The sequence below is a fragment of the Harpia harpyja genome, chromosome 7 (assembly GCF_026419915.1).
Source record: "Harpia harpyja isolate bHarHar1 chromosome 7, bHarHar1 primary haplotype, whole genome shotgun sequence".
NCBI lineage: Eukaryota > Metazoa > Chordata > Aves > Accipitriformes > Accipitridae > Harpia > Harpia harpyja.
In genome coordinates this window covers 5,424,838-5,439,378 of record NC_068946.1, presented here as the reverse complement: position 1 = coordinate 5,439,378, position 14,541 = coordinate 5,424,838, and the positions used below count along the sequence as shown (strand labels likewise).

The following is a 14,541-nucleotide window of genomic DNA, read 5'->3' as shown; positions in this document are numbered from 1 at the left end:
ACACAGCACTTGGTACCCAGGGATGGGCTTAGATCCCTAGCCCGCAAAAACGTAAGGATCTGTTAGGTTGCTAGAAGTATCCCTTGCCCTAACTAGCATCCGGGTCCTGCCACTGATGCATTGCACTCCTGTAAACAGCGTTGCCTCCCTGATGGAGGATAACACGTCTCAATCCACCCTCCCAGCAAGACAAGGCCATATGGGAACAGGGTCATTGATAAAGCAAGACACAAGGCTCACCTGGAACTGGTACAGGGGGTAGTTCCCATAGAGATATTCACATTTCCCATTCACCTGCAGGGTGTAGTCCTCTGGGTTCTCCACTGTCTCATGGCGGAAGACGGTAGCCTGCTTCTTGATAGCATAGCTCATTAATGTGATGGGGAACTCCTTTGGGGAGATCTGGAAAGTGAAGCTCTCCTGCAATCCCAACAACACAGCATACACTGTCAAATGCCAGCAAAGGGCTGAAATCAGCACAAGGAGCAACAGTAGCTCAGCGTATAAGTAACAACGTTCCTGTTGCTGACAATAAAGAGCAGGATAGGAAGGCAGAATTACCCCCACACACACATTAGCAAATAAGTAGGGATGTTTGCCAAACTGGGCAGGAGCATGTTTCAGCAGCACAAGCGCAAGGCTGGAAATCAGGAACTTCAAGTCCAGTTTAAGCAGAATCACCAGTTCATGTGGTTGCTAGTCATTAAAAATCTTCCCACTGTCATTCCACCAGCAAGGCAGAGGGTGGCTAGGGTCACCATGCTCAAACACACTGCTCTGGAAGGCCCTTCTCCCATGGGGTGGCTCCTGCTTCATGCCCAGGCACAACATGCAAAAATAACATTAACCAAGAGTAGCAGGCAAGAACAGGGGCCCATGGGCTACACAGACCGATGCCTGCAAGCAGTGTATGCTCAGCATGAGCTGAGCAGACCCTTGGGCTTCAAAAGGACAAGGCATGTATTGGATTCCGTGCTCCTCTCCTACCCAAAACCAAAAAGCTTCCACCACATGTACATGCAGCAACCTCAGCTACCAGCTAACCAGTACACCCAACGCATTTCAGGAAGGGGAACAGCTCCCTTGGCTGGAGGCGCAGAGTGTGCCCTCCCAACCATCTCCACAGGCAGAGAAATCTGGAGAATGAAGATGAAACACTGAACACATGGAAACACTGTCCACGCACACATTATTCTGTCTCCAAATGCCCAAAGGTTCCCAAAGGGAAAGCACAAACCAGTTAAACATTGTCACAGAAAAGTTTGTGCTTTACCCCGCCAGACTGAAACCTGACGTTGACAAAAATGTTCTTGGTGGGGGTATGTAGAGGACCAGTCCCAAAGCCTTTGGCCATGGGCTCCAGCTGCAAGGGAAAGTTGTACTCCATCCAAGCTGCCCAGCTGAGCTGCTGCCGCTTTGCTGCTCTCTCCTCACAGAACTGGCACATTTTGGTGCGGAAATCATTCACCTCCGGATCCTGCACAGAGTCGAACTCGTGCAAACCTAAGCAGAGAGTAAGACAGAAAGGCAAAATAAGCGTCTGCACCCAATGGGGAAAATGAGCCTTTGATAATCAAGTGTCTGTGAAATGGTCTTCCTAAACACATGCTTAATATTTGGCCAAAAGGAGAAGGGTCAGCCAAGCTACTACCCATCACTTACTATGTACAATTGCACCGACTCAATTACGATAGCCCTCTGCCAGCAGGAAAGATCACCCTTCTTGGGTCTGCACACACACTGTTCCCTCACCAGACCCACCAGAGACCAAACTTGCTAATTTCATCGCCTGCATAAGCAGGGCCCCATCGCTATTCCACAGGCAGCAAGGCTGTCTGCGGCAGAAGTGTGTTTCACCTACAGCCAACACCCCTGCCACACTCCTGGCGAGAGCAATGTCGGGGGAACCGACCTTTTCCAATGAGCAGGCTGATCTGGGAGTTAATAACCTTCTTGACTCTGTCTCCTTCTCGAGCCACGAGCCGCAGTACCGGTAAGAAGGGCTGGATGTCACAAAGCCGACGTTGCTCATCCTCCAACTCTTGCTGTTCGGCTGTCTGGTTGATGCATGTGAAGACATAGGCCTCCGGATCACTGAGCATATGGTACAGTGGCTCATACTGAGCATGCTTCCACACCACCTGGGCCAGACCAACAGCAGGGTGAAAGTTAGCACTGCGCTGCCAGAACCTCATCTTCCTCCAACAACCTCACTCTCCCGAGATACACCGTTCAGCGAAGAAAATGCACAGCCAAACCTTCTCACAGCACTCCTGGACCTGCAATCACAGGCTGCTTTTCAGCCAAGTCTGGTGGCTTCAACTTGTGCTGAACTGCTGGGTGGATTTATTTGCAAGTGCCTTTAATTGACTTCCTTTTTTCATGCTTGCCATTTGTTTCAGGCAAAGTAAATCCCTCAACCTGAGTATTTAAATAGCCCCCACCCGAATACCTCACAGTAAGTACCTGCTGACTGCTAGCCTTGTGAAATAGAGGTATTACCCCCACTGGAAGCAAAATTGGGCTAAGTAACTTGCCCCCGGTAACATGAAACCTGTGACAGGAGCCAAGAACTTTTCTCAAGTCCTCTCAACACTATCCAGATCCAAAGATCCTTCGCTCCCAGTGGATGGCACTTCCACACGACCGTTCATATTCCATTTCTTCACTCTCATCCTAAGTGCCTGCTACAGGAGACAAAACTCTGGAGTAGATGGGCCCCTGGTCTGACCCCGTGTGCCTACTGGCTGTAAAACACACACCTGTAACTTAACAGCTGGAAACAATCAGCTCTACTTAGGGGTTTTTTGGTTGGGTTAGGGTTTGGGTTTTTAAACCTGAAAATTGCAGCATGAGAAAACTTGGAATAATCTGGCACTGTGCTTCTGTCCCTTGTGATCTGTGATTCATCTAGGCCAGGTTGCTGCTGCAGAGAAAACCTTTTCCACTGCTTTCCTTCACTCTCCCCTAACCTCGCTTTCTGCCCAGGGAAACAAGGAAGCAGCTACATTTCATTTACACATGGTTTCACTACAGCATTTTATTCCTCAAATGAAGCACTAAGAAATATCCTCTCTATCATTACTGTTCCCAATTTTCAGTATTCAATTTCTGTGAGGCAAGAGAAGACTGGGCTGGCATCCTGAATGCTTTGAGTCAGTCCAGTGTTTGTATTTGTCTATTTGGGGGTGACTTCTCTTACTTACATATGCATACACAAGAGCTTTTATAATGAAAAATCCAGCGTGGCAACTGGTTGGCTCAGGTAAGCAGTAACTGAACACACAATCCACAAGCCCTACGTCGCCAACTCAAATCTGCCCTCACTCCACAGTTACTCTAATTCTCATCCCAAGGTTGGACAACTAGAGGATTGAGCCTGACGCCACTAGCACCGCCACCAGCACCCTGTTGCTGGCAGTCTCAATGGCTAGACATGGGTTTAGTGGATTGCAGAGGCTGTCACCAAGGAGGAGCTCTCATAGTGAGTCACAAGGACCTGCCTCAGAGCAATGCAGAAGAAACCCAACTTGCACTGAGTTAAGACCCAACACATTTCCCCAGGTGCTCCCCAAGAACAGACTCCTCGTTCCAGGAGATTGCAGATAAGACTGTGGAAGAAGGCTGTTACCTGCTTGATGGTGCCCAAGCTGGCATTGCAGGACACAGAGAGGTTTAAGTATATGCCTGTGGGCAGCAGGAAGTCCACCTGGATGTTTTGGTTTTCCCCCTTGGACCAGAATTCCATAGGGCAGTAAATGCCTGGGGGCATCCTGCTCACTTCTTAGCTACCACCTGCAAGAAAAGGGGAGAAAGTCTGTTGCTGTTGACTACATAATATTTCCTCAGATCTGTGCTGGGCTCTGTAGAAAGTTAATGTGCAAAAGAACCCAAAGAAAGGAAGGTTAGCATATCCTCATAGCTCAGGAAAATATGCACCTTAGTGAAATTTCCAGTCCAGTGCCTTTAAGCCACAGAGGCGTTCTTGCTATAGTATTTGCTTCTATTTCAATGCAACTTTCTTAATCTCTTCTAGACTGGGATTAACATCTACATTTGACAAAGAAATTAAAGAATTCTCTTCACTTAAGAACAAAGGCACTTGTCCCGATAGCTCATCTACAACCAAACAGCCAACAGAAACAATGAGTCCCTACCCCTGGCTTTGTAAGGCAATCCTCAGGCCACATGCTCCAAGCTCCACTTTGTTTTTCCAGAGTTCAGTTCCAGTCTGCAAGAGGGAGAAAGAGGTGTTGCTGGTTCTGAGTACGCATGCATTTTTATACACACAAACAAATAATACTCCACTGTATATCCCCCCTCTACAAGTACAGGAAAAATGAAATCTAAGGCTGAGGCAATCAAAATAGATTTGTTAATTCCACCTGCATCCTTTCACTTGGCAGGTCTCTACAATTTCGTCTCAGTACATCCAAAGAACACGAAGAGAAAAAGAATCTGAATGCTATCAGGTACAAACTGTTGCTTTCAAACACAGGGTAAGCGCACACATGAACAGCTCAAACAAAAAGCACGCACCAGAAGCCCGTCGTACATTTTCTTTCTTAAAGACACGTAACACCAAAGTCAGAGAAACCCTCACGCTCCATCCATTTGCCCACAAGCAAAGTAGTAGAGCAGTATAAAACTCCAGTTTCCTCCACAGATGACAGGCAGCAGAGTGTGGTGTCCCCACATGCAGGAAGAGCTTGGAACTGTTAGCGTTAGCTCCTAGCAATAGACGGATAAGTGGCTCTACCCAATTCTCTTCGACCACCTACCTCAGCAGAGAAACCAGCTCACCTAAATTCCCTCGGGCTTACCAGAGTTTTTCCACCAGGTCAGCAGAGAAACACGCCAGGAGTACGGCCTGCAGGGTGCTCACATAGCCATAGCACGTAGCCGCTGTGGAAACCAAGACTGCAGCCTCCTGCCAGTCTGACTCTTTGCTGGTTCTAAATTCAGCCCTGCACGTGCCTTGAGCAATTCTTTCGCTTATCCTCAGCCCGTGAAACCAGTACAAAATTTGCTCATTCACAACTTAAAATTATAGCTTTGCAGCTGTCGGATGGTGTACAAATTTAGAAAGAAACAGAGCAACGTGCTGCTGAAGATTTGGGTCTCCCAAATCATGAAGTCCTGCTGGCAGCTTCTCGTGAGCCAGCCCTATGCTTCAGTATGACAAGAAGCCCAGCATCTTATCTGCCAGTGCCTGGGAGCACAACACTTCCCCATCAGCATTGAGGTACGGATTCCCAGAAATATGAGCTATGTTTTATCTGTCCTGCTTCCTCAGCGCACATGCTGTATCACACAGAGACCGGATACAGACACCACAAAACCACCCATGTGCCTGAAGATGGAGGGAAGTAAAAGGAGGAGGAGGAGGCAAGGTTTACAAGTTTGAATAAAGCAAAACAAGTTTGCCCTGTCTTCTGCTCATTAACAATAAAACCAGCAAGTTTCTAGACTATCTGCTACCTCAGCCTTTCCCAATGGCAACAAAAGTAGCAAACTACCAGGACTCTACTGACCAGCAGAGATGGAAGACACAACAACGGCTGAACTGCTTCCTTCTGCTGAGGATTTCTACCTGATGCCACATCCTATCAGACATGAAGTACGTAAGCTATTAGCACTACAATGTCAAGTTCAAGTTGCTCAATACCTTGTCTTTCCAAACTCACTGATTATCTCCCGGTGTAGACGGATTTTTCCAACAGAACCTGGAGTGGATATGCCAAAGCAAGAATAACTCTGGACTTGCACTATTTTTAATACTTCGTTTACCAAGCTTCTCCCCTTCCCATTGCTAAATTCAGAATGCTCTGCTGCTTGGACCGTAGATCTGATCCAGAGTGACAGTTTTAACATGAAGCAAGCTCTGCATAGATTAATACTCCTGCACCATCCCACTTTCATCTTCCCTTTTGCCTTGGGAAATTGGAACAGAGTTCTCCAGGCTGTAATCTTGTTTGCACTATCTTGACCTCATGAGTAAAAGCAATTACAATTCCCTTTTCTCTGGGTCATTTTGCCATTTGTGACTAGCCAAATGCAGCATCACTCCTTTTTGTTGGAATTTTATGCTACTGGGGTTGAGATATACTCTTTGTCTTTCACTGCAGCAGTCTTTAAAAAAAGGATTCTCCATCACAGCTGTCAATTTTTAAAAGCCCCAGCATCATCTCAGACTTTCATCCTGGTTGATAGACAGATTATTGTTAAAAATCCCATATTGTGGTAGGGTTCTGACCTGTAGGTCTGGCAGCCTGAGGTTCAAGTTAATCAACCCACGCTTGACAGAAATTAGTTTGCTGCACAACTTGCATATTTCTCAAAGCTAGGGCAAGCAAGGGTGAGACAGAAGTTTGTGTTTTAGTGGGATGCAAACCCACGGAACCAACCTCAAGCAGGCACACAGGCTGTCAAAGACCCCTGCTTATCAATACCAGGCTGTAGCCACCTACTTTCTATCATAAGATGCTCCCCATCCTCACTCTTCTGACTGCAATATACCCCAAAACTTCTTCTTGCTAGAATACTTCCACATTACCCCACTTACATCTTCCTATAATACTTCTTCCTCCCCGACCAGCCACCATCTCCCACAACCCTCAAACACTTGTTTCAAGTGCAAGGCAGGTACACTGCTGCCTTCTGACTCCCAGAATGCCAGACAGTTTATCAGGACAGGACGCACGTGGTGCTTGGCACCCCAGGGGCTAAGGAGGAGAACAGACAACCAGAACGCACAAAGCTCTTGGTCTGCAGTTGGCGCGTACACACACTCCATCCAAGAGAGATATACCTCAAGACTGGCCAGCCAGCTGATCTGTTTCAGTGGCCAAACAAGTCACAACAACACGTACACCCAAGCTAAAGACGTGGCCCTCGTGAGGGCCAAGTATATTGCTCTGAGAACTTCATGTAGCCCCTGAACTGGAGGTATGCACAGAACATTTGAGGAAACCGCAGGGCCTCAAATACCTCCTCATTCATCTCGGGCACCAATTTTCCTCTGGGCCTGCTTGTACACAAGCCTAACCTAAAAACTGCCCCGTGGTATGTACTTGCTTGGGCAGGACACCCAAGATCGTGTGCTGTAAACGCTGTCTACCACGCAACCGTACCGACTCCAGGAAAGGGTATTGCACAGGCAGCAGTTGCAGGGGCAGCGTCTCATTGGCAGTGCTGCTGGCATAGCTGAGCACATGAAAACAAGATGCAGTTTCCTCAAAATGTTATTCTGTTGTTTCCTGAGACGGGCAGGGACCCTGCCGCCCTAAGAAAGAACCATTCTTCCTATCCCACAGGGAGGCAGTAATGGAAGCTCTTTTCCCAAAAGAAGCAAGCACACTTGATGGGAACCTCAGGTCTTGCTAAGAAAAGGTAAGGAGTGACCAGCCACAGCCCAATGGGAGAGCCCAGCAGTGGGGCTAGCAGTGTGTGAACTGGCTGATGTACAGCATGGGCTGTGACTACCATCACAGCTGCAAATAAACAAGCTCTCAAACTGCAGAGCACAGTATCGCTTTGGACTTCTCAGAGCGTGCAAGAGGAAGACAAATGCATGCTGTCACACAACGCAGGTCACAAAGCATCAAGCACGCACCCAATAGATTTCCATGGGTGCAAACACAAAGCTATTCCCCACAGTTCCCAGAGAATTCAAGTGTACTCCCCTTTTCACATGTATTTCTGTTCTGTGGAATATCGTTGTAAGGGGGAAGTAAAAGTCTGTGCAAGACAGACTTTCTCGGGGAACTACGAATGAAATACGTATGGACCCATTCCACATTGACCCCTGCCTCTGGTTCAGACCAGCCCAACAAGCAGCAAAAAGTCCTAGTAACGGACAATTGCTCCCTAATCCCTTGGTAATTTTGAGATGTGGAGTCATTTCCTAGGGGAGCAATCAGGAAAGATGCATCCATTGGTACTAATCACTTCCTTACTGAGAGTCATATGGGCAGTGAACCCATCTTACAGTGCCCAGACCTCTTCATCACTGGCCAGAAAAGAGATGGAAGAAAATAACCATGAGACAAAATTCCAGGTTTCAGATGAAGTCAAGTCCTCAACTTCCTCTCCCCCTCTTTGCCTCAATTCATTATTCTGCAGGAAAGCTACAGGCTGCTTTGCCCTCCTTAAAGTTTCCCCTTGCACTAATTAGCATGAAGGTAATAAATGTGTATCTTTTGCAAACAGGAGAGATGACCAAGCAGAGCTGATAGGCACATGGGACTAGTCCATGCACTAGCGTGCCAGGACAGAACATAAAACCCCAATGTTACTGGATTCCATGTAACAAATACAGGCACAAGATCACTAATAGGAGGTAGCATATGTTTTGGGTTCACACACCCTGAGGAATACAGAGTTGCACATAAAGGCAGATTTATGCAGAGTGTAATAGACACATTTGAAATTACCCCGTCAATATTTAACAAGCCAGCAGTCAACATAAAACACACTAACACAAATCTCTTTTTATGAAGTTTATCAACCACAGCTCTGGTGTTTACAACATACAACTGCTATCAAGAGGGGAGGAAAAAAAAAAAAAGGAAAAAAAAAAAGGCAGCAAGCTAGCAAGATCACCCATGGAGCAGCGTTCCACAAACCTCTGTGAGGCTGCAGGGTTAGACAGACACGGAAGCTCTAACGCCCACAAACAGATTACAAAATTACTAAACCCCAGGACTACAAAAATACCTTTCAAGTTTATAAGAAATGAGTGGCACAGAGCTCACAGGTGATGTGTGTCGCGTGGGAGACAGCAGGAAGTCACTTTCATTGCAGGCATCAACTTAGCTGGGGGAGGAGACCACGGGAATTTTTATGTACACACGTGCTTGACATGCCTTTACCACGGAATCAATACACTTAGCAGATTTGAACCAACCCTAAGCTTTCATAGACAAAGACCCTTTTCGGTGAGTGTTCAGAAAGTGTTTTAAAGCTTGGGCTTGCTTTTTTGGTGGGGATCACGGGGTAAAACAGGTCCACTGTATGCTGTGGACATGTCATTTGAGCATTGACAGACTGTAAAATTAACCCACAAATTCCCCTCCAAGAAAGGACTGGGAAAACTCCCGTAGCAGGTGTGTCAAACTGTGACTGTACGTGGGATTTTTGTAGAGGGACTCCTGCCTCGCAGGGCTAACTGCGTACTCACATCCCGGTGCCAGCCACTTAATCACACAGAAGAAACATGCTGTATCTGCTTCCCTTGTGGCGTAACATTAAAAAAAATCCTGATTCAGGCTCCAGTCCCATGATGTGGGTGCAACCAACAGAAGCTCATAGTAAGACTGGCCTTTGCAGCTCTGCCTGCTGAACAAGTATTGACAACCTAGCTCTTTATTTATCTAAAAATGAACACATGCTGGTGAGAAGTGCTAGAAACACAGCCTCAGGGACTGCCAGCCTGTAGAGGTGCAAGCGTCTGCTGTGCTGCCCCATTCACCCAAATGAGCAGGGACTTTCTTTCAATGCAGCGGATCAGACTTGATGCTCTAGCCAGCCTACAGGATCCACAGCAAGCTGGACTGAGAACTCACACATCCCCTGCAGACTGCCACCAAGGGCAACTCTGAGCCTGGACATTCAGCTAGCAGCAGCCTTTTATGCCAGAAGAATGGCTTTGATGCCTTCTCGAATACCTGCTAACATCATTTTGGAGGTGGCATTAATAGGATAGATTTTGCTGTCGTGTCGACGAAATATTTCCTTTACAACTTCCATTAAGGTTTCTGTAAAATACGGACCGGTGTCCCAACTGTGCTGTTAGGCCATCATTGCTCTCCTTCAGTTCCTGCGACAGTGTTGCACCAAAGCTCTAATTGTCTCTGGTTCCTCCTTCAACGCATACACACAAGTGTAAGACCTGGCCCATGAACTAGGTGGGAAAAAACTAGGACCCCTCGAAAAGGTGTGGAGAAGCATTCAAGTACTGAACAACCCCTAAAATCAACGCTTTTGTATCTTCAGGGTTCATTGCCTCAAACCCTAGTTCGGAACGTTCTAATCTCCTTTATTTAGTTTACCATAATAAGACTTCTACCTCTACCAAATATAAAAACCAAATAAAGGCTTTTGCATATTATCAGCTTCTGTTTTGTCCATTGATCTCTTATGTCCTGCCGCACAATTCCCTGCACCGATTCGTTCTTTCAACAGTAGTTCGTTGTTCATCCAACTCTACACAGCACACACATAGTTACATTGGTTCAGTAATGCCTTTTATTAGAGATTTCTAAGCCCCTGATGAATCGCTACTTTGCTTACACAAACCACTAGACTGAGGTATACATACAATGGAATCTGCCTAGGATAACTGGGCAAGAGATGAAAATGCACGCACCTAGCTCTTCAGGCCTCTAAACCACTACAGAGCATCCCCCTTCCCTACCAGAAGGGCTGATATAAACCTGTATTTACATACCAAGATCAGCATCCTCTGTGCATCAAGATATCAGCGGAGAACCATGGATTTTTCCACCTTCCGAGGAAGTGTTCTGGCTACGTGGAGACTACAAGGATCAGGCTTTGAACAACCACTGGATCCAAAGAACCCCTTGGCTTGTACCCTTCCCTTTATGAAATAAAGGCTCCTTTACTTTGAGCATTTATATTGCTCCGTGCCTGCCTTACACACGCACACTCCCATAAAACAGGCTCACAGAGAAAAGTAATGGGAAGCAGAACTACACTAATGTAATCTGAACTGGAGCTAACCTTGTTTGTGTGCAGGGCTGATGATGAAAGGGGTTGTCAGCAAGGAAAGAGATAGGAAAGGCAACGTACACATGGTGATAAAAACAGGCTGCAGTTTCGTGGGGCTCCCAGCTCCAGAGCAACTAGAGAAAGCATCAGCGATAAACCATCATTCAAGCTCAGCAGGACCTTAGATCCAACCACAAGTAAAAGCCAGAGGGAGGGAAAGAGGAGCGCAGGTAAAGCAACTTCAGAGAAATGGAAACGTAAAGCCATACCCTCATTCTGGAAGTGAAACAGTATCCCTAGAGAGAGGCAGAGGAACACCAGGGAATAAGAAAAGTGTCTGATGGGAGGACTCAAGAGCCCTGCTTTGGTGGAAACTATGAAGCAGCCTTTTAGGCAAGTTCACAGTCAATCAACTATGCTTTCAGTACTGCCTGAGGAAGCATCTAGTAGGAAACAGTGTATTTAGCGGTTAAAGCAAGAGCTTGAAAACTGACAACTTGCAAAGTTCCATTCCCAACCCCGACAATTGTTTGACGCGTGACTTCAAACAATTAACTCCTCTGTGTTTCAGTTTTCTCATGTGCACAAGCGTATCTCACGAAGAATGTCACAATTCTTAAATGCTGGCAAAGTGATTTGGGATCTTTACACTCTTGCTGTTACTGCTAACACGGGCATAGTCTGGGAGTTGGAGGAGATTGTGATAAATGAAAGCTTCTAGCTGAAGATGTTGCTGAAATTAGCCTTTTTCAACTGCCTCCATGAGCGGACACCAGGAACCCAAGTGCATCTTGCTGATAAAAAATAACCCACACACTTCTTATTGCCCTCTACTGCTATGCCCAACTTTCTTACCTTCAGGTTCCCATCTCGAGCACATACAGCACGCCGTGCTTAAGTGTTAAGAGACCCTCTTTAAAGAGCTCTTAAGAGACTTCCTCATGCCCGGCCAAAACACGCAACCCAAAGCTAACCCACAGTAGAAACGCACACCGCTGTTTGCAGCGAGCCCAGGCAGCGCGACCCCAACGTCGAAGCAGGTACGGACGGATGGCCAGGTGTTGCCAAGCAAGCACGGATCTCTGGGTGACTCTTAATGGCAGCGACAAGGTGCCGAGCGCCAAACCTTCCGGGAAAAGGCCAAGCAGAAGCCCTAGCAGGTGACACCAGCGGTTACCGTCCCATTCCTGGCCAAAATAGAAAGACCGCTGCCGCCCGCCTTGGGAAGCGAGAGGGGGGGCTGCTGCCAGCACATCTGTTCCCGCGGTGGGGGGGGGACACGGCTTCAAGGGCCGACCCCCCTAAAACCTACATCCGACTCGCAGATTGCCGAGTCTTAAACCACCCCGTTTTCACGAAGCAGAAGTGCTCTTTCTTGAGAAAAAACACACGCAGCTGGTTAAAGGAGCCCGAGGAGTAATTAGGCACGGAGACACATGCAGGACGAGACGCGGGGGGGGGGGGGGGGGGACAGGCACCCCACCAGCCGCGGGGACCCCGTGCAAAGACCCCCGGGAGGCGGGTTGGGGGGGTGGTGTGGTGTGTGCGCAGCGGCCCCCCCCCCCCCCCCCAGCCCGGGATCAGGCAGCCGCTCCTCCCGGCCCCCCTTCCCCGTACCCCCAGGCCCCAATCCCCGGCCCACCGCTCACCTGCTCTCCTCACCCGCGGCGGCCGGGCTGCCGCGCTCCCCGGCGCGGTCCCGGCCCCGGTTAAACCGGCACCGCCCCGGCTGCCGGCGCGCGCTTTGAGGCAACGTCTGCCAAAAGCAAAAAAAAAAAAAAAAAAAAAAAAAAAAAAAAAGGCCCGCCCGCGCGCCGCCGGCGAGCTCGGGCACCGGCTGCAAAAAAAAAAAAAGGGGGGGGGGGGGGGGCCCGCCCGCGCGCCGCCCACCCGCGCCGCCGGCGAGCAGGCAGGCGCGCGCGCTACCGGGGAGCGGGCGCGCGCCCACCCTGCACCGGTCGCGGCGTGCAAGTGAAGCCTGCACCTAAACCCCTGCACCAGCTGCGCCTCGGTGCAGCGGTGATCCCGCTCCGGGTGTTCTGCACCGGGTCCCGGTAACCGTCAAGCTGTAGCTGAGCGTCACGCAGCCATAACCCTGCAGCGGCGGGGACGGGGCGTCGTGCTCCGGTAAGGGGGCAGTTGCACAGCGGTCACCCTCCGTCGCACGCGGGGTCGCTCCGCGTATACGCGTGCGGCGCTGGTTTGCGCGGCCTAGCACGCGAGAAGATGCACGAGAGGCGATGCAACACCCCCCCCCGAGAAATCAATCCCGGCAGCCAAGCGCAGAAAATGGCCAAAGCGTTACATGGCTGCCACCGTCCTGATGCAGCTGACGTCCCGCATGCAGCAGGGACACGCTGCCGGTAACGCCAGACGATAGCTCCGTTATTGCTGACGGACTAACTGTAGGGCACGGTGGTGAAGGCAGGCCATAAATCCACACGTACATGTAAAACTACTCGCATCAGAGATTTAAAATGGTTTGGGATTCACTTCTACCCTGGAAAGGGCTCCTTCGACAACCTCAACCATGCGATTGCTCTTTCTTCCGCTGGAAAACTTTTGTGCGATAAGGATGGGGAGGACCCCAAATCCCAAAAGAGAGTAGAATGATTTGGGGAACAAGAAGCAACGCCTCCGAGACAGGCAAGGTGCCCGTGGGGCCCAAAGTCGGAGCAGGGCAGCAATCGGTTGTAACGCGCCTGGTGTTTCACTAGCAGCTGCTCATCGCGGGAGAGAGGGGAGCCGAGCACGCCTTGGTACGCTGGATACTGAGGACGTACAGGCTATCTAACCTTCTTTTTTTTTTTTTTTCCTCCCCCAACCCCTTGTACAGGCCCGTTGGCCACAGGGGAAACCCACGCAGGCACCAAACCATCGTGCAAGGGTCCACCCCTCCGGAGCCCTAAAGTGCCACAAGGGTCGGCTTCTCCAACACCCCACGGGGTGTTGTCATCCTCCTCCTTCTCTTTCTCCCCCTGTTCCTTTTTCCTCCAAAAGCTGACCAGCTGTCTCATCTAGGCTATGAACATCGGCTAAATTTCACCCTTTTGCACAGAGCATCTCTCTGACCCGTCGAGGGAAGTTTTGGTAGTTCCAAAGAAGCAGTAGATGGGGATAAGAATGGTTTCCAGTCTTCAAAACCACTTGCTCTCCTCTGCCTCATTAAATTTTCAGCAGCAATTAGATACCCAAAGACCATTTGCTCGTTTGAAAAAAATCTCTCTTTTCACACGTCTCCTCTTGCACTCGAGAAGTGCCCACCGTGCTTTGGGTCACGAATAATAAGAGATTGTGAACATGGATTTGTGCTTTTAATTATTTCACACCCACATGTAGAAACAAACAATTTTGGTATAGGACACAGTTAGCATTAGTGCATTGTCCCGACGGGTCCTGCAATTTTATGACTCCCAGAACCACCATTTTTCCTAAAGCTTCTACTACCGGAGGCATGTGATTAAGGTATAAATTCTTTTTTTTTTTTTTTTCCCCATGTTATAATCCAAGAAAAGCTCATTATTCTTGCAATCTGACTCATTTTTTTTCCCCTGAACATTACTAGTTGGCAACACAGATATCTTACCATCAGTACAAAATATGACTGTTGAAACATTCGTTCTTCAACTCCATTTGAATCTACTATCATGTCTTAATGTGACCTTTTAAAGCTCAGAAACTGTCTATTTTAAATCATTGGCCCTGACATGTGCTGAAGATATTTTTAACAGACTGTTTACAGGAATTCTGGTTTCTGTTCTGCTATATTTTTTCCTTTTCAACAGCTTTTCTGTTCATCATCTCCAAGTT

At 48.5% G+C, this 14,541-nt stretch overlaps 1 protein-coding gene across 11 annotated transcripts in view; it reads right to left on the bottom strand.

The window, feature by feature from the left end:
* PIK3CD (phosphatidylinositol-4,5-bisphosphate 3-kinase catalytic subunit delta) overlaps positions 1–12,403 on the bottom strand; it is a 33,445-nt gene extending 21,042 nt beyond the window's left edge. For 4 of the 11 annotated variants that reach the window (XR_008236129.1, XR_008236130.1, XR_008236131.1 and 1 more), the window contains exons 1-6: positions 4,556–4,749; positions 4,158–4,231; positions 3,632–3,795; positions 1,913–2,141; positions 1,274–1,503; positions 241–420 (exon numbers count right to left, since the gene is read on the bottom strand). Coding sequence is in view for 5 of the 11 variants with exons in the window: in XM_052793579.1 (XP_052649539.1) it covers positions 241–420; positions 1,274–1,503; positions 1,913–2,141; positions 3,632–3,772 (780 nt within the window). In the remaining 6 variants the exon portion in view is untranslated. Of the gene's footprint in view, positions 1–240; positions 421–1,273; positions 1,504–1,912; positions 2,142–3,631; positions 3,796–3,939; positions 4,061–4,157; positions 4,232–4,555; positions 4,753–4,803; positions 5,259–12,380 lie in introns of those variants that run through there. The other 7 variants (XR_008236134.1, XR_008236133.1, XR_008236132.1 and 4 more) reach the window with 6 other exon arrangements.
* Positions 12,404–14,541: the final 2,138 nt, after the last annotated feature.